The sequence below is a fragment of the Papilio machaon genome, chromosome 17 (genome assembly GCF_912999745.1).
Source record: "Papilio machaon chromosome 17, ilPapMach1.1, whole genome shotgun sequence".
Lineage (NCBI taxonomy): Eukaryota > Metazoa > Arthropoda > Insecta > Lepidoptera > Papilionidae > Papilio > Papilio machaon.
The window spans coordinates 3,902,829-3,925,902 of record NC_060002.1 but is presented as its reverse complement, the minus strand read 5'-3'; the positions used below and the strand labels follow the sequence as shown (position 1 = coordinate 3,925,902).

At 33.9% G+C, this 23,074-nt stretch overlaps 3 protein-coding genes across 7 annotated transcripts; 2 read left to right on the top strand and 1 right to left on the bottom strand.

Annotated features, from left to right (window-relative positions):
* The first annotated feature begins 421 nt into the window (after positions 1-421).
* On the top strand, positions 422-6,811 carry LOC106721635 (CLIP domain-containing serine protease 2). Of its 4 annotated transcripts, none has more exons than XM_014516628.2 (9): positions 422-481; positions 1,058-1,178; positions 2,464-2,639; positions 3,296-3,521; positions 3,713-3,903; positions 4,098-4,203; positions 4,476-4,653; positions 5,216-5,332; positions 5,721-6,811. In XM_014516628.2, the coding sequence occupies exons 2-9, from the start codon at positions 1,115-1,117 to the stop codon at positions 5,839-5,841; spliced, it is 1,179 nt and encodes a 392-aa protein (XP_014372114.2). In that variant the 5' UTR covers positions 422-481; positions 1,058-1,114; the 3' UTR covers positions 5,842-6,811. The 4 variants fall into 4 exon arrangements, with proteins under 4 accessions (XP_014372114.2, XP_014372111.2, XP_014372112.2 ...); XM_014516625.2 differs by lacking the exon at positions 422-481 and adding an exon at positions 532-566; XM_014516626.2 differs by lacking the exon at positions 422-481 and adding an exon at positions 727-922.
* Positions 6,812-10,900: 4,089 nt separating this feature from the next.
* On the top strand, positions 10,901-17,273 carry LOC106721636 (CLIP domain-containing serine protease 2). Its single transcript, XM_014516629.2, has 7 exons — positions 10,901-11,239; positions 13,305-13,429; positions 13,788-13,959; positions 14,368-14,473; positions 15,681-15,868; positions 16,171-16,272; positions 16,578-17,273. Exons 1-7 carry the CDS (start codon positions 11,179-11,181, stop codon positions 16,886-16,888), a joined length of 1,065 nt encoding a protein of 354 aa, XP_014372115.2. The 5' UTR covers positions 10,901-11,178; the 3' UTR covers positions 16,889-17,273.
* A 1,727-nt stretch (positions 17,274-19,000) lies between these two features.
* On the bottom strand, positions 19,001-22,799 carry LOC106721460 (uncharacterized protein C14orf119). Of its 2 annotated transcripts, none has more exons than XM_045681924.1 (3): positions 22,761-22,799; positions 21,777-21,997; positions 19,001-19,273 (listed from the first exon to the last, which is right to left on the bottom strand). In XM_045681924.1, exons 2-3 carry the CDS (start codon positions 21,969-21,971, stop codon positions 19,001-19,003), a joined length of 468 nt encoding a protein of 155 aa, XP_045537880.1. In that variant the 5' UTR covers positions 21,972-21,997; positions 22,761-22,799. The 2 variants fall into 2 exon arrangements, with proteins under 2 accessions (XP_045537880.1, XP_014371883.2); XM_014516397.2 differs by lacking the exon at positions 22,761-22,799 and adding an exon at positions 22,408-22,598.
* Between the last annotated feature and the right edge of the window lie 275 nt (positions 22,800-23,074).

Below are 23,074 nucleotides of genomic sequence, written 5' to 3'. Positions count from 1 at the left end.
CACAAGGAAAATTTCTGTTTGTTTTGTCTTTCTTTCTTTTTCTTTTCTTTAATAATTTATACCCAGATACTGCAATTATATACCATAAAGTTAGTGGAATCTTATTCAGCATGTCCCTCTGCTACCAACTGTATTAATCAACTAGTGAAATTACCAGGTTTTGGTTAATTTTACAAGGCAATTGCAGTATTCTTTCACTATTCGACTATAGCCATCTAATGGAAGTAAATATTAAAAATAAAATAAATCCATCAACGTTTTTAAGGAAAGGAAAAATATTGAAATGAGTTAAGGAAAATGATAAGTACCTAATTACGAACAATACCTTGTTGTGGTAACAAATATAGATTTAGTTACACGTTGCATACGCGATAATATATGTGTAATTTAATATCATTAATTTCGTTGTTCCGGAAAGTTGCGCTAAGTCACCATTAGGTACCAGTAACCAGTCTACGGGGATAGCCCTTTTATGTTATTTGTGAGTATATAACCATCAGCACGCATTGTTTGTCTTATTTGGAAGTTAAACGGAAGACAACAATATTTCCGTGGCCATTTTAAGAGTATTTATTTTAAAATTAAACATTTTGCTATTGCATAAGAAAATAAGTCTTAAAAAATAAGTTTTTAAAGTTCAAAATTGCTTAATTAAAATATCATACATGATTGTAAGGTAGACAGTTTGCTTTTTCTTGTTAAACTAGTATGGTAATGAACGCGGCATCGACGAATGGCCGTCGATGAGCAATGTCATTTCGTACCTCTTGCTATATCTTAGTCACGAAATCAAGTTTTAATAAAATTTAAATTATAATAATCAAATTTTTCGATACAAAATTAAAGCATGTCGTATCCAAAACAAATTTCTTACGTGGATTCGAATTTCGTGATTTTTGCCGTGGAGAAAGTAAAGAATAGTGTATGTGATTCGATTATTCTGAGATTTTCAGAGTTTTGATGTTGTAGCGAGTTTTTGTAAATAAATATGTTATTTTAATGAGTTTCCGATGTTTCCGTTAGATATGTTGTATTGATACGTGTTAGTTTGCTTCAGATCTTGAGCCAACCGCTAGTGCTATAGTTTGACAAAGTGAAATAATAAAAATATAAGATGTGGAAGTGTTTACAGTGCCTTATAGCTTTTTGTACATTACTGATGACGTCCGTTCAATGTCGTGAGTATCAACTTTATTTACTAGTCAATATTATTCTCTTAAGTAATTAACCAGCATAAGATAAACATAAATTATTTATTTTGAATTAAATGTATTTTTTATTTATAAAACGTAAAGTACTGATTTAATTTAGAAAAGTTAAATTGCTTTCCAAAAAAAAAAAAAAACTAAATAAAGATTAGATTAAACGTTTTGAATATTTATATAAAATTAAATAAGATATAAAAGTTTTTTAGTCACTAGCTATCGCCGCGACTCCAGCCTTGTGCGGAATCAAAAAACTTAAAAAAAAGTTCCCTATATGTTCTACCAGACTATGTCTACATCTGTGCCAAATCTCATCAAGATTTGTTGTGTCGTTACGGATACACCTTCAAACAAACATCCATCCATACATTCATCTCAACATTCGGATTTGTAATATTAGTAAGCCGAAGACGTAATTAGGGTCAAAAGACTCTTATGTATATGTCAATTGTGATTTTAGTTATTATTGGAAATGAGTTCAAAAACTTTTTAGTAACATTGTCACACTCCGAATGCTGTTATACACATGAAAGCAATAACGTGATTGTGAAAGTGTGCAGTTGATCTTCACAATGTGAGTAGCTGAGATGAAAAAGGTCATATCATTTAACCAAATTGTAGTATTTTATTTCAAAACTTTGTTTATTTACATTGATAATGCAAAAATATTATTTTTACTCTTTTATTTAGTTCGATATTTATTGAGAGGAAGAATACGTACTATCTTTTCTCTTCAATATCATTTTAATTTTGTGAATTCAATGTCCTACAATAAATAACAGAGTAGTCAATTATATCTTTTGTTTACTTAATTAGTAATGCACAGGATCACTTGCGCTTGCGCCACAGGCGGCAGTTTACAAAGACTTTATCATTTTGATCTGTATCTATTTTATAACCTTATAAGATCTTTACAATGTTTGAATACAATAGTAGGAAGCTGCAAACAAAGATACGTACTTAGGTATAATGTTAGAAATAGTACTAGAAAAATACTAAAAATAGTGTTAGAAAAAGAAAATGTTCGGTTCAGAAAAAGGAGAAATTATTGCTTGTTACTGATTAACTGCTTAACTAATTTTAACATGTTCTATGCCACTGCGATTATCTCGTACTAAAGTGAACTCAAGTCCAGTTGGTGGTACTGAACATTTTTAAAGACAAAGAAAATTTTTGTCATTAACGTAATTTTTAGACACCAATAGATTCGTGGAATTCGTGAGCCAGCTCTAAATTGATTTGTTGTCATCTGTTTCAGAATATGCCGGCGCTACCTGTGTGATACATGGTGATAATCAACCGGGCGTTTGTCTACCTCTAAAAGATTGTATTCCACTGGTGAAAGAGATAAAAAGAAGCGGCACTTCCATATCATCGCAATTAAGGAGAAAATTACAGTCTCTTTCCTGCGGCTTTGACCATGATCTTCCTTTAGTATGTATATAGAAATGATAACACGAACACATAAAGAACAAAAACCTGACTGACTGGTCCTTTAAGACTGAGGGAATGAATACGAATCGAGCGACACCTCACTCATCAAAATCGGTTCAGTAGTTTAGGGTCTAGGAACTGATATGTCTATACAATATATACATACAAACCAACATACATTATTTTTATGTAAAACTTACCTACGCACGTAAAACATTACCCTCCTAAGTAAGTCGGGTAAAGTAAATAATAATGTTAACAATTATAAAAAAATCCACAAACAAATTGATTATCCTTTGGTCAATGTTTCAAAACAGAATATTTCCTTAAACCGTTTTCCTGAAAACACATCGCCATGAATAATTTTAATTAAATATGGGACTATTCAAATATTTAGCGCAAATTATTTTTAGTCATCACTGAATTTGTATTTTCTTGAAATAGTTAACATAGAATTAGTTTATTTCAACAAAATACAAATAGAAATGTGGGTCACAGTATAAGAAAACGATTAAAAAAAAAGAAAAAATATATTAGCCAGAATTTCCTTACCTCGAATTATATCCGTCTCTCTCATCTCTAGTCTCTCATAAATAATATGTACCATCACTTAAATTTTTTCTTAACAACGGATTATTTTAATTATGTATTCACAGGTTTGCTGTAGCGCTATTACTAATGATAGAGATGATAGTTCCGGTAATGCCGGTAACAAGAACGGTAATAATAAATATAATGATAGCCCGTCTGATGTGAGCAGACATCAGAACCTCGGTCTACTGCCAACACAGTGCGGAAGTATCGAAAGTGATAGAATATTTGGTGGAAACAAGACGCGACTATTCGAAATGCCTTGGATGGTACTAATTGCATATGATTCAGGTACAACATCGTTCAGTCTACATATTATAAATTAACTTATGAAGTTACTTCTGTGTATATCTGCAGAGCTAATTACACAGAGTGGGAGATGATGATTACACTCCTTTCGTACTTGTACGTGATAGTGACCAAATGATAGCTTTAGAAAAAAATGTTTTATATATTCTATAAAAATTACCACATTTTCCCAGCACGTGGAACAAAGTTGAGTTGTGGCGGTACACTCATCACCGAGTGGTACGTGTTGACGGCCGCACATTGCGTCAGCTTTCTAGGGCCACGGCTGACGCTGACGGGCGTCGTTCTCGGCGAATATGACGTCAGGAGGGACCCCGACTGCGAAAGAGTCGAAGGCGAGCTGAATTGTGCTCCAAGATCAAGGGTCAGTAGTTTATTGTGTACCTTTTGTCAAATTTTTTGTCAAAGCATTTTTTATTTTTCTACATACCAATGTTATTTTTTAAGACACCACAATATTTAAATGTTATATTTTCCTTTGTATAGAGATTAGCTTATGTGAGTTTTAGTTGATTTCGGGATCGAATTAAAATAACATTATTCTAATGTATATTTCAGAATGTGACCATCGACAGTGTGATAGCACACCCGGGCTACACTCCGCAGTCTCTGGTCGACGATATAGCATTGGTGAGACTGTCAGAACGGGCTGACTTTTCTTTAGGTGAGCTTTAATACTTTTAAAATATACTTCTTTTTACAGTACAAGGTGGTAAACGAACAAGCTACCACCTTAATTTGCCAATGTAGCGAAGCAACCGTTGCCAATAGATAGCATTTGCAGATGCGTTGTCTACCTTTGCTCTTGGCAAAGAACGGATTATTTGGCTTCTGGCTACAATGGTTTTTAGTAATTATTTACATATTTGTGGTGCAAATCTTAGCTAAGTTCATCGCATTTTCAGGCAATTAGTAACAGTAGTGAACTATTTTCAGATAGCATGAAGCCGTTATGTTTACCGACAACACGAGAACTACAAAGAGAGTCGCTAGATGGTTTAAAAGGAGTGGTCGCTGGCTGGGGAGCTACGGAGGAAGGGCTTCAATCTCCAGTGCTGCTCAGCGTCGATCTACCCATTGTTCCTAGAGAGGAATGTCAAGCGGTTTATAATGGGTAAACATTTATTTCCATAAAATAATTTGCAACTTCGAACGAAAATATAGGTAAAATGTAGAAAGTCTTTAGATTAAAAGCACCCTGTAAATATTTTAGTTTTTAGTATGGCCTTTAAGAGCTGTTTGTCGCTTTTTTCAAATTTGAGATGAGAACTTTGACAGAAAAGTAGGCCATTTTATTAGACTTATACGAATTTTGCAAAATGAACTGGGAGAGCAATTATAAATTTGATAATGTTAAATTAATATTTATTTTGCTATTATTATTTAATATTAAACAATTGTTTATTAACCATTTGTGGTCAAAATGGCAAATTTAACTTAACATGTTATTGTTGCTGGTAGATATTGTTATTACAATTTAATAGGTACATTTGTGGTTAGAAGATACTATTGTTTAAATATGTAGCTTAACTTTATTTGTAAAACTTAAAGAAACGATAAAAATCCCTTTGTTTTACCCGTTATGACTTTTTCTGACTTAAGTATAACGATTGAAGCTCAGATTTGATGTTACATTATAAGAAAAAAATTCTGTTAAAATCGTTAATTGTTCGTAGATCTCCTAAAATTCAAGCGACTCAGTTGTGCGCGGGTGGAGTTCAGGATAAAGATTCTTGCGGTGGCGATTCCGGTGGTCCACTCATGTACCCCGGCAGGACTGTGGCCGGCGTGAGGTACGTAGAGATAAGACTTTATAGGATCATTCTTAGTTCTTCACGAGAGGTAGGCAGAGATACAATTTCACGGTAGCGCCACAAATACGAATATGCTGATATCTTTTTTAAAGGAGATTACCGAACTAGGTCAGCTTATCTTAAGTGATTAGAGACCACTACCACCAAAGCACCAGATAAATTAATTGAATGCGTGCCTTTGTGCCTATTTCCATTAAATGACTGCATCAATTTTAGTGGTATTCGCCCCAGTGGAAATACACGTGACTCCAAACATAAGCGATCGCCGCGAACTAGGAATCGGGTATTTTTCATCCTAGCTGTTTGAATACAGTAATAGGTTTATAAATCACAGCAGTTTGGATAAAATTATGGGTTTACTTATCAGGTACGTGCAACGTGGAATAGTATCGTATGGATCCAAGCGTTGCGGCGTTGGCGGCTTCCCCGGCGTTTACACAAATGTAGCCTACTACATGGATTGGATTCTAGACAACATGAGCAGTTAAGTTCTAAGTAAAACAACTTGATTCTAATGTCTAACGGATGTTAGTGGTGACTGATGTCTTCATTATTTAGCTTGTAGATTGTACAATACAACTATTTTTTTAGTTATTTAGTACAACACAACTATGCTAAGCTATAACTAAAAAAAATCATCTAATAACAAATAATACTCAAATCATGCCAAATGTATTTAGAAATATTGCCTTATTATACCTATTTAAAAATCGAGATTTTTTTACTTACCCAAAGTCAAAGTTACCCTTGAGTCAAAGGTAACTTTGACGTCACATAAATTTAGTGGTAAAGGTATTACAGTATTAAAACTAAAAAAGCCAGTTTGCTATGCACATGTACTTTAATAGAAAAAAGAAAATGAAGAGCGTCGGTGGTGTAGGGGTTAAGCATTGTGGGCCTAGCACGAATATTCGTAAAAACGTTTTCTGATAGACCCTCTGGACTTGAATATTCAGGTCCGGGGTATGATTTCGAGTTAAAATTCCACTGCAGTGACAATTGTACTAATATATTATTGCCATCCCTTTCATTATCTTTGACAAAACAGAGATAGTACAATATGTGTTTTAATAACAAAAGTTATTGTGAAGAAAAACGGATGATATTACAATGATGCAATCTTGATATATTTGCAGGAAAATTCAAAGATGCGCAATGAAGTTAATCAATTCGCACTGTGCTAGTGTAGTTGGCTAAGAGTATGGGAAATGCATAAGTTGTTCTCGCTCTGACGCAACAGCCGAGCGTTGTTCGTACAATTCCGGCTTATGTCTAAATTAGCCCTAAGGCCGAGTCAACTTAAATTAAGGTCGAACACCTCAGTGTCTCCATCTACTGTATCTTAGCTGACGACCATTTATACTTTGATAAGTGTAAACTATTATTTTTATATTATTGTACTCTTTTTAAATCTAAACAGATGACGTCACGGCCTCTAGCTACAATAGTTGGAGTAATATATACATATGTAGTGTACTTTAAATATACTTTATTAATTTTAAACTAAGTTTATTTCTGCCGACATCCGTTTAGACAGTAAAAAACCGAGACTTCTTTTCTCATCACTAGTCCATTTGTAATGATTTTAATGTGATAATAATGTTAATTAACAAAGCCAGTTTTGTTTAAAATCTTTGTACTTTGCATACTTAAATATTATATGAACAATAAGTAAGTTTCTTTTTTCTATCTATTTTAGTACATAATTTTGACAACTTAGTAAGCAGTAGTCATAAGTTTTTTAATCAACAGAAATATTTCTTATTGTGTTATGCAGCCATAAAAAATAAAATAAATAATATGTTCAAGGTTGATGCCCAACTCAATGTCATATTTAAAGGTCACGTGAAGGTCAATCCGTAATTTAAAAATGCCGAAGATTATTAACTAGTAATAATTACACACTTTTTCACGTGTTAGGAATTAATATTTCTGTGTATTTTTAATTATTTCTTAAAACAAATTGATATCATTTACAACTACATAATGTGTCTCAATCGTGATTACTCAAAAGGTGGTTAGCATATAATTTCTACACTAAACCCCCCTTTGTGATTACTTTACGTCTCTGAGTGCGTACGTAAGTATGTGTTAACAAGTCTAGACGAGTTAAATATATTGGTTTTGTTTCACTCTATGACGCAAATCGAAAACTTTTATGGAATAACCAGATTACTTGCGTCATAGTTAAAACAAAACTAATGGAACAATCGCTTTAGTAAAACAATAAATGTCATTTTAATCTCAATTAAATTTATACGAAAATACTCCATTGCGTTCCAGCTATGACTAAATAACCGAGGATTTCCATGTTGTTTTTTTTTTATATATTACAAGGTGGCAAACGAGCAAGCGGCCACATGAATTCGCCGAAATGGCGAAGCGACGATTCGCAATTGCAGATGCGTTGCCTGACGTTGCCTGACGCACAAAAAGAAAATATGTAACCTTCCTATGCATCTCCTCCTCCATCAAATCCACCTCCCCTTCCCATCCTTTCCTTATAAGAAAAGGAGTGGGAGGGGAAAGAGGGCTAAAATTAAGGCACCACACTCATCAGACGAAACACGGAATTAATTCCACTTCACGCCTGTCTTCTGTGTGGTTGTGGTATTTCACCGGGAGAGCCGGCCAATTCGTGCAGCTGATGTTGTTGCTGGCGTCTACGGATTTCCATATCATGAATGTTGTGCAATGAAAAATAAATCTAATCTTACTTCTAACTTGTCTTCCTTATGATAGGCTATCCATTAGGATTGAAATCAGCACAACAGATTTAGGAAAACAATAGACAACACAATAGGAACCAAACTATAATCTTCGGCTTGTTACCACTAAGTGCCAAATTAAATTCAACATACCCGCATATGAGGTGGCATAATGAGGTGTATTTTGAGTTTTTTTTATTTACGCAAGCAAAGAGGCTTATTATCTTACGTGCTAATGGATTCAATAAACAAGATGGCTATGTTTTTTTAAGCGCTTTTTTCCTGTTAAAACGTTCAATGTTGACGACGAATGTTTGTGTTAAAGCAATGTTTAAGTGAGTTACATATTCAAAGGTAAATTCTGTGTCATTACTTCATCTTTAGGCTTGTAGTAATATATGGATAGCAACTATTATGGGCGTCGCCAAGGATGGAGTGGGGTCTGAAAAATCGTTACACATGTTGAAAAGCATTTTCTTTGGAATAAAAAAATAACTTTTATTAGTAGCCTCCCCCTTTATCATCGGTTACTTCTCTCCCCCTCGATCATCGTCTAGACCCCCTTGATCATCGGCTAGCCCCCCTTGAAAATACGCTGGCGATGCTCTTGTCAACTATGCCATGTTTGCTGTATTATATACAGCAGCCACATAATTATTCTCTAATTAAGTGTCAATTACAATTTATGCTATCGACGAAAAGACATTCTGAAAAAGAAAAGGGAATAGAAAGGGAACAGGACGCAGAGTACGACTTTTTCCAACTCCTAGCCCTTCTAGTTTGACCATAAATGTAAATGAAACATAAAGTTATAAATCAATAGAGGCAACATCTATGGTCAACAGTAGACGTAACGTCAGACGATATTTTAAAAATACCTGTCAAAATCATCGCTTTTTTATAACAAAATGATAATAATAAATGTAATACAATCATGACTAGTTGTGGTTTGCGAAGCTTGAAACGTGAATTTTCAAGGTACAAGGGACACGATGAACTTCAAAGATCTATGGAGGAACGAGCGCCTCGAACACCAACACCGAGCTTCGCATCCTGTATAAGCGACTCCTGTAATTGTCAGCAGTCGCCACAACCTCCTGAAGCAGCACCAGCTACATACAATGCACCAGTTACTGGAGGACGATCACCAGTACCGGAAAATCGCTGCTGTTTAAATGTTATTATTATTTTATCTTATGTACTTGCATCGATTAGATTGGGAAGAAAGGCGATTTTAAAAGCTATAGAGGTGTGCCAGAAATGGCAATAGCAAATCTGTAACCGTCTAGCACACTGTTTCCCAACCTTTTTGGATCCATGTCCCATTTTTCAGGATTAACATGACTATTGCCGCCTTATAAATTTTGTTTAGAAATTAATTTCTCTCGAGGCCCAAATTTACAATGTTAGAGAAATAATTAAATACTACTTTTGGCTGACTATATCAATTTCAAATAAAATTTTTAAACACGAAAACACATATAAATAGTGTTAAGGCAACGGATTTTTGTCTCTAAAACGTTTTTATGTATTTCAAACTTTAACGTAGGCAACATTTTTAATCTAAGATTTTGTTTTGGACAATATACGAATGATGGACTTGAAGTCAGGAACTTATGGACGGTCCGTACCGTACACCTATTAGGTAATTAGCTCTTCAATTTGTTTTTAATTTGTTTCAGTTAATGGAACGTATATCGTGTTCAATAGGTACGTCATGGAAAAGTTTCCAAATGCTGTACAAAACAGTGTCCAGCGACAGATTTACTTGGCAGTTGTTCAAAAGTATCATATTCTTCACACTCGGCTTGAAGTTGTTCAATGATATAGCGAGGCACATGGCAAAAAACAATAAATAATTTGTATCTACAAGATTTTGAATCAATTTATAATTATTTATTTTGTATCGCTTGTGTCATTTCTTTGACCTTTCGCTTAGTATCCCTGCATAAAGTAGCAATACTACTTTAAAATATACGAAATAAAAAAATGGTTGAATAGTCATTAAAGGCAGCTTTATAAACCTTAATGTTATAGTCATAGAGCGTTTTCTGTCTTACGCTAGGATAATCCTGACTACCTTGTTGAGTGTCCAGTGAATCAGTGCAATGTGCGTGCGTAATGTGACGCTTATAATTGCATACGTATGTACGTTGTATATATACATAGGAAGATTCATCTTTCTTAAAAGCATGTGTGACAATAAATTGATGATATGACGAAGCCAAAAAAAAGTATTAAAAATCTTACAGAGTACACAACATTTAAGATGATTTGATAAAAAATCAACCACACCATAGCCTCTGGAATTTTCTAATGGATAATTACCAAGCGCTCACCTGAGCGAATCGAGGAAAAAACTATACCTATATACTATGTGATGTAACGATTGTTCGTTTTTGATCTCGTTTCCGCATAGTTTAATATGAATGCGTATTTTGAAAGCTATATTTTTCTATATTCGATTCTGAGATCCTCTGTAATAAACTTATTAGTAGTGAGAAAGGTAAGTACCAAGACTTGTTTACGATGTTTTGATTTTCCTTATTTTCAAGTCCGTGGGTTTCACTCGTACAGAAATAAAATGGCATCACTCTATCTTTGGAAATAGTGACGTTGCAAACACATATTTCAGAATCATAGAATTGCAACATCTTTAAGACTGGAGCACAGAAATTTACAAACATTGCTTTCTATTTTCTTCTTTTAACATGCAAAATAACAGGTATATATTAAAACGAATGAAACTTGGAAACGCCGTATAGTCATGGATATGAGCAATGGATGTTTGTTCGAATTAGAATTCGCGAAAACCTGATATTCGCTAGGAGGTTTCGAACAGTCGCTAGTCGATTCACTTTAGTTGGCCGTACGAACAAAAGTGGAGACCACGCGTTGTCACACACATTTTTAACTTAATAAATATTAATTTTAATAAAGATATGAATAAATAGGATTTATTGATACGTTCCGTATATTTGCTGTGAACAAAATGGTATATTGACGATAACCTTTTGCACAAGAAGCTTGTTTATCTATCACTTCACAAGAGGTCGCCGTTTTAACAACATTAAGTGAATTTATGATAAATTTATATTGAAGTTTGTGTTTTTTGTAATGGATATAAAATGCAAAGCAGTTGTTTTGAGTATTCTAGCTACGCTTGTTGCAGCCCAAAGTATGTATTTTTATTAATATATTCTAGTGATAGTATTTTTATTATCATATTTTAGTAACAAATACTTATATATTTTTAAATAAACTTATAAAACTTAAGTACCTACACCTATCAACAAACTTTTGTAGCAATAACATCTTCATTGCCATTTTTATATAGGTATTCAATTCATTGAACTTCAAATATGATTTCTTAATAATGTACCGGTTCTTTTATGTACAGTCGTGCACAATGCTCTTGTACCGTATGAAAAAGTAGTGTTTTCCCATGACTCACCCATGACATAAAGACTACTAAGTAGTTTTTAAACTTACAAAAGTTATATCTTTAATGAAAATCCGTTAACTCTGGTTACGGGCGGGAGTTGTGTTTTTGTTTTATATTTTTAATATTTATAACATGCAATTTTATTCGGAAATAACATATTATTTTGTAATAATAGAAAGAATTAAGTAAGTAAATAATAAAAAATGCTCGAATGGGACGAGCTAAAAACAGCTAGTTTCATTCATATAATTAATTTCGACAAAAATGTAGGTACATTACTGGCTCTGATAAAAGTAATTAAATAAAAACCTTTCAATATCAATTATAAGATTTCATTCACTAATATAGCGAAAACACTCACGTACATATATGTCCGGTGTCGGCACCGACTAGTTTCGAGCCCATCGGGGGCCCTTCATCAGGGTGAGTGGGACTGGTATTATTTCGCGGACGGGGTCCATCGCTCACTGGATTTCATTATTTTATCTCGTCTCGTATGAGTATTATCCCATTATGTCATTGTCAATTTGTCGAATTGTGGCGATTTTTAATTTGTTTTGAAAATCCTTACATTGTCAGTGTTATCTTTCTTTTAAGTCTGAGCTATTATATATTTTATCTGTTGTATTATGTAGTGTAACTAAACCAAAACAATAACTTTAGTTATTGGTTTCAAAGATAACAATAAAGAGTAACCGTTTGTCGCTCGATTGTACCTAACACAACAATAATATTCTCCAATGACATGACGATAAAAGCAAACCCGTTCTCTATTATAAAGATGTGCAGTTGCGGAAAATACTGAGTTGGCAAATAGCGTAAGTTTATGTAGATATTAACATTTACAGTGTACAGTACTTTGTTGATGTTTTAACATTATTTGTATAATTTGAAAGTTTCAAGTTGAAACGCTGATAAAGTTAATAGGCTCTGTAAAGGAGAGCGTTCACCTCGAAAAAGATTTAGAGAGAGCATAATTAAAAACCATAGCTAGAGAACCAAAATGCTTTTGTTAACTAAAGGTATATGATATGACGTATACGTGATCGTGGAAACGTTACTCTTATATTGTTCGTTTCCACTATAAAATAATAATATTGTATAAAACAACATATTGTAATAAATTATTATTTGTTGTCTTTAACACAGGAAGACATAATAAAAATATTTCTGATAAGGGGTCGTCCATAAGTCGAAATCGATCCCTGGTTCTGTGTGGTAAAAATTGTGATTTCAGACGACGTATTGTTTAAGATATTTTTATAACTTCTGCTGGTTATTTTGTAGACAATGAGTCATTAGAGCATACTTGGTGGAAACGCAACTAATGTCACAGATATCTTCTATTGATTACATCTATATCTACAGGTTTTTAGTACAGGACTTTTGCTGCAATTTAATTGTGATGTGAGCTTCTCAGTTTTAAATAGTTTTTTTAATTTTTTTTTCTTCCCAACGTAGTGTTGTTAATTCTTGAAAAACCGGCTTAAATCTAGCCTGTTATTGTGGCTAAATCTCGTCGAACTTCTTAGGTATTTGGTTGTCGATAATTACAGACTGGTTTTTTTACAATCCACTTATGGGCCTGTAGATGTTTACTCTTTCCGTTTGTTTATAAAACTCGACTGTTAAGAGACTTGACTAATTGTTTTTAACCTACAAACGTTGTATCAGCCCAAATTATTTTATTTGATATAATGAAAGTATATTTTTATTTGAGTATTTATTTATGTGTTGCCTTGCTCCATGTTTTTTATTTTCCCTTAATTAACTTAATTTGATTTTTTTATATTTACAGAAACATGTCAAAGCGGAGCTACTTGTGTTAGAGTACAAGATTGTCCCGCCATTCTGAGTATTGTGAAAGACCGGGCAGACTACACCAGGGATGTTGTGGCAAAATTACGATGTAGCTCAAACGAGGTAGACAATAGGTATCTTACATTTAACTAAATGAGACTAATTAAGGTTTATAGTTTCCGATTAACTTCTATAGAAATTACGTTGATTGGTGGTCGATCCAAACAATTTATCGACTTCATATGTGAACGTAGTCACAAACTATTGTTACTTGATTGAACTTTGACAACAACATTTTTATTTCAATTTCTGCCATTTATCGTGGGTTGTTATCTCTGTTTTGTCAAAGATAATGCCAGGGATAACGATACACTTTATACGGAAATTTTGATCTCGGAAACCCACGTTTAGTTACAGAAATATCTATATATATATGTCGTACAACGCATCCATAATAATACAGTGCTTTTTATTTTTTTAGTACAAAATATGCTGCCCTCCAGTTTTCGAGGAAGCAGGCTCATTATTCAAGCCGCAGTCAGCGTTACCAGATACCAGCGTGTGCGGGATAATGACCAATGATAGGATCGTTGGAGGATCTATCACCGAGCTCGATGAACATCCTTGGCTAGCTCTACTGCGATATGATAAACGTTAGTTAATTTGATTCTTTACATTTGCCCGACTGACACGCTGGTAACGTGGGAACGTAAGTCTTGCCACCTTGTGCACTGCTGCTTTTAGCGCTGCCAGCGCCTTTCGCAATGTTTCTACGCCGTCCCCTTTTTACTATGCATCGATTTGTATTTTCCCTGGTGTGTCATCGGGAAGAGTCAGGCCTTATTTTTAATTGATTCTATTCAATATTACTATTCTATATCTTATATTTCATTTACTGCAATGCCGTTCCTAAGAAATGCTTTTCGATATTAAAAGTGTCGACCGTGTGTGACCGACTTGGCATTTATTAGATTCTGATAGCCTTTTTATCTTTACTTCTGGTATAGTTTATCTATTAGTAGGACTATATTTTCGTTAAAAAAGATTATTGTATATTACAGCAAACGGCTGGGGTTTCTACTGTTCTGGAGTTTTGATATCATCGAAATACGTGATGACCGCCGCACATTGCCTCAAAGGAAATGAACTACCACCCACTTGGTTGTTGTGAGTTTAGATTTTTCTTATGACTATGTTTAATGTTTAATACACAAAAAGAGAACGAAATAGTTGGTTTTAATGATTAATTTGTAACTATTTCATTATTGGAAAGTTATATTTAATAGAATAATTAGCATACCCTTTTCTTTAACTTTACAGCCCAAATAACCATGAGTGTAGTAATTATCAAGTTTGTACTCATATCCTTTCCATTGCGGCCTTTTTTTTTATTTTTATTTTTTATGAGGGGAAATGCAGTTACGCACCCCTGCGCCGGGCAGTGCAATGGCGCAGGGAGTGTGGGACTCGCCTAAAGACGTTCGGCCATACCCACTAAAACCCCTCGGGCCCTCCACGTCGCCTTGCGGCTGGGACACGGGAACACTCGCGCAATTTTCCGCGACCCAGCCGGCGACCGTCCGCTACCGCAGACTCACATCCTCAAGGGGGCAGGGAGTACCCCCCACAACGTCATAAGGTGCACCCATAACGCCGGGAGCGCCTAGCACCTAAAGAGGTATGCGGCGGACGATGGGGCAATGGGCCGTCCATCGCCCGGAGCTCTCCGCTAAGGAGGTAGACGGCGGGTGTGCGCCTGCCGCCTGCGTCCATCGCGACGTCGGCGAAGAGGGTCCGCGGCTGCGTCCTCCTCTCGCCGTCGTTCTGCCGCCTCCTTCAGCGCCATCACCTCCTCGCAAAAGGAGGCGACAGCGTTCCAGGAACTCTCGCTACCCAGCCAGACAGCGCAGACAGCGGGCAGCGAGAGGTCCCTCCCTATTTCTGCCGCGAGTGCGGCGCGCTGGTCCGACCAGTGCCCACAGAACTCCAGCGTGTGCTGGGCCGTGTCCTCAGCATGGCCACTCGTGGCACCTCGCACTGGGCTCTCGCCGCGCAATCCGGCACAGATACGCCCCGAAACAACCGTGCCCCGAGAGCACCTGCACCAGACGGAACGTGAGAGCCCCGTGCTTCCGACCCATCCAGAGCTCGAGGACGGGCCGGATCGCCTCAATCGTGCGTTGGCCTGCGGACGCCGTGAGCAGCCGCTCCCGCCAGACAGCGATGAGCTGCGCCTCCGCCTACTGTAACCTCTAACCTAAACTGCTGAAGTTTTAAGAATGAAGTGTCGTTCAATTCGTATTCTTTCTGTGAACGTTGTACGTGTGGTTTATTTTTGTTCTATAAGTCTACAAAAGATTGTTTAAAATTTTAGAACTCAAGTGCGACTTGGCGAATGGAATATAACCAGCTCGAGAGATTGCGTCGAAGACGATTGCAGCCCGTCTGTCCAAGACATCAGTGTTGTTGATCGCATAGCTCATGAAAACTACCACCCCGATGATATGCACCAACACAATGATATAGCACTCTTGAAATTGGCGCGTGACGTTGTGTACTCAGGTAAATCATACTGAAACGCGAGTTGTTTTTTGTATCCATTAAAATTATATATAATTGTATTTTAGATTTCATTCACACATCTAGAAGGATCTCTTCTATTTAGTTATCATCACCGATATAATGTTTTAAAACTTAAGTTTGTTTGATTTTGATTGCATTAATTTCTGGAATTCTATTACAATAGAATAGGATTATGAGATTTCAAATTTTTTGTATCAGAATTTATTTTAGGTATATTATATAGTCCTACAAACATTATTTTGGTTTTATGAATAAAATTACAACACTAATTTTACTTTCAGATTTCGTAAAACCAATATGCCTTCCGTTAACCAAGACCCAACGTACTAACTCGTTCGACGGCTACGAAATGGAAGTAGCGGGATGGGGCAAAACTGAAACAAGTGAGTCTTTAGATTCATTATTCGTGCAAAGCATTAATTAATAAAATTGTAGTGTCTATCACATTTAAAAAAACAGTTTTCGCGACCACTAATGTACGTTTGCGTTGCTTGCTAATGAAAAACATTTATTTTTAAAATTTTGTTTGTCTATACGCAAGTCCACGTTTGGAAAATTTCCGAAATGGCTGGAGCGATTTTGACTGGAAGGTTGCTAATGTATGCGGGAATACTATAGGCGATTTTTTTTTATATATTCAGTTTTTTTTTAACTATTGCTTATAAATATCTTTTGTTTACAATTTCAGAATCGATGTCCGAGATAAAATTAAAGGTCCGAGTTCCGGTAGTTAATTCGAGCACCTGTGCAAATATATACAAGAAAGCTGGTAGGTTTATAAATGAAAAGCAACTTTGTGCCGGAGGCAAACAGGGGCAGGACTCATGCCGAGGGGACTCCGGTGGACCTCTTATGGCCGCGATGCCCTCCGCACAGAACTGGTTCGTGGTCGGAGTGGTGTCATATGGTCCCAGTCCGTGTGGCACTTCAAATTGGCCCGGAGTGTACACACGAGTCAGCTCTTATATAGAATGGATACAATCAAAGATTAGTCGTTAATTCTATGGAATTAAGACGAGACTAGTTTTGCCTAAAGTGTAATTATTTTTTTAAGATTCATCGTAATCTATACAATAAAATTGGAATGTTTGTATAATATATCGATAAAAAAATCATAATCCGTACACACGATGTATTTGCTTTACTTATAAAGAAATTTAACAAGACTTACTGGAAGATAGCTGAGGGAGTAACTTAGGTTCATTTTTTTAGTTTTGTGCTAACGAAGTCACGCACAACAGCTAGTATGAAATATGATTTAAAAAAACAAGATACTCGTGCAATTCATTACATTGTATAATAGATAATGACCATTATATTGACTATAAAGATATAATATACTCTCTAACTTGTGCCATGGTTTATAATAAATAAATAAAAAATACTTCATGTCTTTTAAATTACCTAATTACCGAAGCGTATTAAATAAAACTTCACTATACATGTTATAAAATCTTTATTTTCAATTCTATGACTAATTTAATATCTAGCAAAATCTTTTTTCAGATCTAAAGATATCATTCGAATTTTTACACTATAATGTATAAAATCTAAATCCTTATTTAATTTGAGACAGAACAAGGGTAATTAATTTGTACGTACTATTAAAGAAATTAACCTGATTATTGGCACATTTTTAATTTGATTTATATAATTACATTTTTCTTAGGAAAATTTATTGGTTTAAATTTCCAAACATAAATTAACCTTTCACACACAAGGCGATGTAAATCGTCGAAACTAATATTCATATGGCGTCGCGAGATTAACTTTACGCGAGATCCGTACACATTGTTGAATCGTCGACGCGAGTCGTCTATTCGCTTAATAAATGCATAGCGACGTCAAATATATAAATTTGCACCACAGTCTTGAAAATCGCAGCAATTTTTCTCACAACAATCTTGACAGTAAAATATGCATTGTGTACGAACATATTATGACATTGTATTACGTAACTCATTTAGCTATTATCTTCGAGTTTCGAGTTACGTTGCGTTGTGCACGAAGGACCACGTTATTGAACGAACACTTTATTGATTAATTTCTTAAAGCCTATTTAATACTTTTTATAATTATATAAATTAACTAGTTCACTATAGTTGCCAATATGTATTTTGGATGTTATCATTAGAAATTAATGAAAACTTAAGGAATGATTAGACATTTTATATTAATAAATGATCACAATTTATAGTGATACCATTAAAAATTACCACGAAATATATTATTTTATTTTAAATTAAATTTTATTACAACTATTTCCACTGATAAACAATAGTACAAAAAAATCGCCATCCCTCATATTTCCAGAAAACAGGGTACTGAAGCCTAATCAGGAATATAAAAATTTTGTTAACAATCCGGAAAATAATGGAATTTATTACATTGTGCACTTTAGTGAGTGATGTAGAAAAATCGGTTGTAGCATCCCCAGGCTAGATTTTTATATTCCTGGTTAGTCAATACATTTTTATACACAACCTATATATATTATATGTTTATTTGACAGTGGAAATTTATGATATTTATTATTTTTTAATTGTTTAAAATATGCTTGAAAAAAGATAATTTTATTAACAAAATGATAGATTTAAAAAAATACAGTCCAATTGATAACCTCCTTCTTTTTGTAGTCGGCTAAAAAATAGACTGAAACTAGATATAATAGCTAAAGGAATGTTTTTATCGGAATGTTATTGTGCTTCAAAGGAACATATTGTTTATATAGAAAATAAACATCACACTATCCAGTAAACAAACATATAAAAAATGTCTAAATACAATAAAATATTTCAGTAAAATCAACAATGCACATAAAAATATCGTATTTCAGGTACATATCCCGAAGTTACTAATTAGGTACTGAAGAGGATAGTTTAATATGGACAAGGTCACAAAAAATAATGTAAAACATCAAACGTAAATATTACAAAAATTGTGACAATGATTAAAAAAATATTTTAATAGATTCAAGAAAAGTCTATACTTTTTATACTAAATTAAGCTACAAGATAAAGGAAACATATTTGGAAATCCATCTATTATCATATTATATATTTCAAATAAATAATAAAAATTAATAAAAAAATACTTCAAATTCATACATACTTAAGAAGCAGCCGTTATTTCAATAGATATGTTATCCTGAGTCGGAGAAGGGAATTCTTTGTTTTCTTCTTCAACTTCTTTCTTTTCTTCCTTCTCCGGTGTATTTTCATCATTCAGTATTACTTCATCATCTTTTCCATTAACTTGAATTCCTTTTAATACTGCTTCTTGTAGTTTCATACTAAATTCTGCATCAATTTCCGATATCTTATTAACCAATCTCTCTCTTTCTTCTTCAGTCCATGTTGGATACCATTCATTAAACAATTTTATCTGAAAAAATATAAAAAAAAAAATTATTGTCTAAATTTATTGGGCTAATGTGCAAATTGACAACTTTTCAGGAGAGGCTCTCTTAGTTACAACCATATAAGAAAATAGGCCATATAGGACCTTTTACTTAAACAAAAAATAACATTTACACATGTAAATGTTTATTTTGTTTGTTGCATGTTAACTAAACTAAGATGTAGGTTTTAACACAAGAAAGTAAAAATCATGAATTTATTACATGAAGGGTTTATTCAGGGGAGGAAGAATGGTATACAGCAAATACAGAAACTTAAATGCACATTTAAGGTTACATCGGTAGGGGTAAACTTAACTAGAAAAGTGAAATGATTAAACTAGATTGAATTGTAAGATCTGTTGTTGTAGGTTGTAGGGCATGGTAATGATATCTACAACTTAACATTATAAAAGAACTCCTGAGTCCCAAAGTTTATTTCTTAACATTTACAAATGGATATAGTTTTATCAATAGTGTAGTCATAGTTTAGTTCATATATAAATTTCGATATTATTAACAACTATAAACTGAACTTGAAGAATTTAGTATTAAAGTATAGAAAACAATTACTAATGGGATATAACAAATATTATAATAGCTATTGTCTCACAGAGATATGACTCACATACTGAGATATTTTAATTACATACATCATTAATAACATTTGAGGAAATCACTATCATAATGAAACAAAAACATTATATTGTTTAAGAAAATAATCTGCATTTTGAAAATAAAAATATTATTTCCATCAATATGTCTTAAAATTGATAATAAATTTATTTAAATGAGATATAACAAACCTATTGGAAGAATTTTATATTTATAATACTGTAATCACAGACATATTATGAACAAACTCATCATCATCATCATCATCATCATCATCATCATCATCAGCTCACTATACGTCCCCACCGAGGGGCTCGGAGCCTACCCCTAGGTTCGGGGTGACTAGGCCATAGTCAACCACGCTGGCCAAGTGCGGGTTGGTTGACTTCACACATATCATTGAATTTCTTCTCAGATATGTGCAGGTTGCATCACGATGTTTTCCTTCACCGTAAGAACGTCGGATAAATGTACATATGTAAATCGAGAATCGAAAAACACATTGGTACATGGCGGGATTCGAACCCTGGACCTGCAGATTGCAAGTCAAGTGCTTAACCCCTGAGCCATCGACGCTCTTACTCTCATCATCAACCTGCCCTTATCCCTATGGAGCAATCCTCCCATATCCTTATCCCTATTGCTGAAATATTGTATTATTTTATTCTCTCTTATTAATATTTCTATTGTTTTTATCTTTATTTATTGTCACTGTTCGCGTGCACCCTACCGATTTGGTTTACTTAGCTTAATTTGTACCCAAAGGTTATCTGGCAGAGATTGTGCTGTTGCTGCTTAGCGATAAGACCGCCTTTTGTGAAAATCCTGTTGTACTTTTTTTGTTACTCCATGATAGTGCATAGTAAAGTATATTTGTATTTGTATTTTAGGTTCGGCACAGTATGTACTACTCCTCCATACATCTCTATCAGCCGTCATATTTGAATTTACCCCCTTCTTAGGCATATCTTTCACACAATCCATCCATACTTTCTTTGGTTATATTAAGAACAAACACACAACTTCATAATTATATTTTTTTTTTTTTAAATACAGGATGTTAGAATATTTTAGAAAGAAAGAAAGAAAGAAGAAAGTTTATTTTATTAACACAAAAAAGATTAAACCAAAAAACATATCAAACTAAAGTAACTCCTACTCGCTGTATGTACTGTATAATATGGTGAATATAAACATAAGTACAAATATATGTTCCATTTCCATCTTTTATCAGCATATGAACATCCTGTTTGTTTAGTCAATTATCAGTTGTGTTAAGGCAAATTAATTTGGGTTAATTACATTTGTTTTGAATGTTTTAATGCTAGCATTTGTATATTTTAAGTTAAAAATATATAAAACACTTTAAAGACATTGTGTCTATATTCTTTAATTATTCCATTCTTTTTAGTTATCTTGGGAAAATAACCTCACTTTGTAGATAAAATAAACAATTATAAAACATATATAATTAATCTAGGACTCTTCTGGTTTACCAAATCATCAGCTCACTATACATCCCCACCGAGGAGTTCGGAGCCTACCCTAAGTTAGGGGTGATTAGGCCATAGTCAACCATGCTGGCCCAGTACGGGTTGATTGACTAGCTTACCAAATAAATGCAAATAATTCCTATATTTCTTATTATTAATAAGAAACTAAAGATATAAGCAGACATGGTTAAGATATAAGCAGCAGATAAAGAAATACAATCACACCAGAATAAGGAAGAGTCAAAGGGCGCTATTTATCTAGCTTTTTTATGCTTCTCTATAACCCAAATTTCTCGCTTATGGAGGTTAACCATTGGGACAATGACTCTTACTTATCAAGGTTCAACTGTACATATAATAAAACATCACAAAAACAACTTACACGACACTGAAACAAGCTGACAGGTTTGTCTTGGCATGAGAGTTTGGAGAGAGTTGCTGCAAGTTGATCAGGTTTATCGCTGCATGCTGCAGCTAGGACAGGTAGGAAATCTTCACGCTGATACTCACTGAACTCCTGGAACCACTGCAGTATGTACTGCAGCTGGGCTTGTGATGTTAAACCTGTGGCAGACATACTGCGGATAAAGGGACGATATTCACCTGAAAATGCAATTAAAAGTTATGTTAAAATATGTGTCAAAAAATTTTAGAATTACTTACATACTGGATGTTGTAAAGCTAAACATTTTATATATACTGTGGGAATTAATATAGGGTTATAATTGGACACAAATTAAAATATCAATGCATAGTAATAAAAGACACTTAGAGACACATGTATACACAGTCTAAAACCTTTTACTACAACAATCAAGGTCAATGGCTAGACTCGATTAAAATTTTTTTAATATAAAGATCATTAATATAAAGTACAATCATATACTAATGAACTTTGATTTAATGGAAATTAAAAACTCATAAGTAAAAAAAGTTGAAAAGTCTTGTATTTTACTCAATACTACGAGATGCAAAGATGTTGAAATTGAAAAAAAATAATGTGGGAGACTAACTTTCAAGTGCTGGTATGCATACTGCAGAATTAAATAAGATACTCATGTTAAGAGAGATAAAATAATAGTTAACACGACACGACACCACGGCGAGTTCAATATAGACTGGCATTAATGGCATTAAAGTGATAGTTTCTCGATACAATGCCAACTTTCCACCACCTATTGACTACTGCGCAAGGTTAAATAATCAACATTTCACCTGTACGTGTTATATCATACGGAGATTCACTTTCCATTCATTCAAATTTACATCTCTGTAATAGCTACATGTAAAAATGCTAATTTATAAAAGAGAACGCTTTATCACTGTGTTACATATAATAAAATATACACAAACAAGTTTCACTTACCACTTTTCAACGTGTCCGATGTGTAGTATATAATATATAACTTGTAATAATATACTTGTTTCGCGTACTGATCTATATTAAAGGCTCTCAAAATATAAAGTGAATGATGAATTTAAATAATTATTGACGTAAATTTTTGTTTGTAAACTATTTTCGAATTTTCGACATAGGCATTAAGCAAATTGATTTGACAATTTGACAACCAAAAACCACAACAAGTCAACAGAGATCAGAGATTAGAACAGCTTAAATATCATTGTTGTAATTATATTTGTAGCAACACTGAAGTATGTTTTTATTGTTTCATTGATCTT

Coding starts and splice junctions, on each gene's coding strand:
- LOC106721635 (XM_014516628.2), top strand. CDS start 1,115: ATGTGGAAGTGTTTACAGTGCCTTATAGCTTTTTGTACATTACTGATG. Junction 3,522..3,712: donor ACTAATTGCATATGATTCAG/GTACAACATCGT, acceptor ACATTTTCCCAG/CACGTGGAACAAAGTTGAGT. Junction 5,333..5,720: donor AGGACTGTGGCCGGCGTGAG/GTACGTAGAGAT, acceptor TTTACTTATCAG/GTACGTGCAACGTGGAATAG.
- LOC106721636 (XM_014516629.2), top strand. CDS start 11,179: ATGGATATAAAATGCAAAGCAGTTGTTTTGAGTATTCTAGCTACGCTT. Junction 14,474..15,680: donor CTACCACCCACTTGGTTGTT/GTGAGTTTAGAT, acceptor TTAAAATTTTAG/AACTCAAGTGCGACTTGGCG. Junction 15,869..16,170: donor GCGTGACGTTGTGTACTCAG/GTAAATCATACT, acceptor TTTTACTTTCAG/ATTTCGTAAAACCAATATGC.
- LOC106721460 (XM_014516397.2), bottom strand. CDS start 22,528: ATGCCATTAATGCCAGTCTATATTGAACTCGCCGTGGTGTCGTGTCGT. Junction 21,998..22,407: donor ATGCATACCAGCACTTGAAA/GTTAGTCTCCCA, acceptor TTGCATTTTCAG/GTGAATATCGTCCCTTTATC. Junction 19,274..21,776: donor TCAGCTTGTTTCAGTGTCGT/GTAAGTTGTTTT, acceptor ATATTTTTTCAG/ATAAAATTGTTTAATGAATG.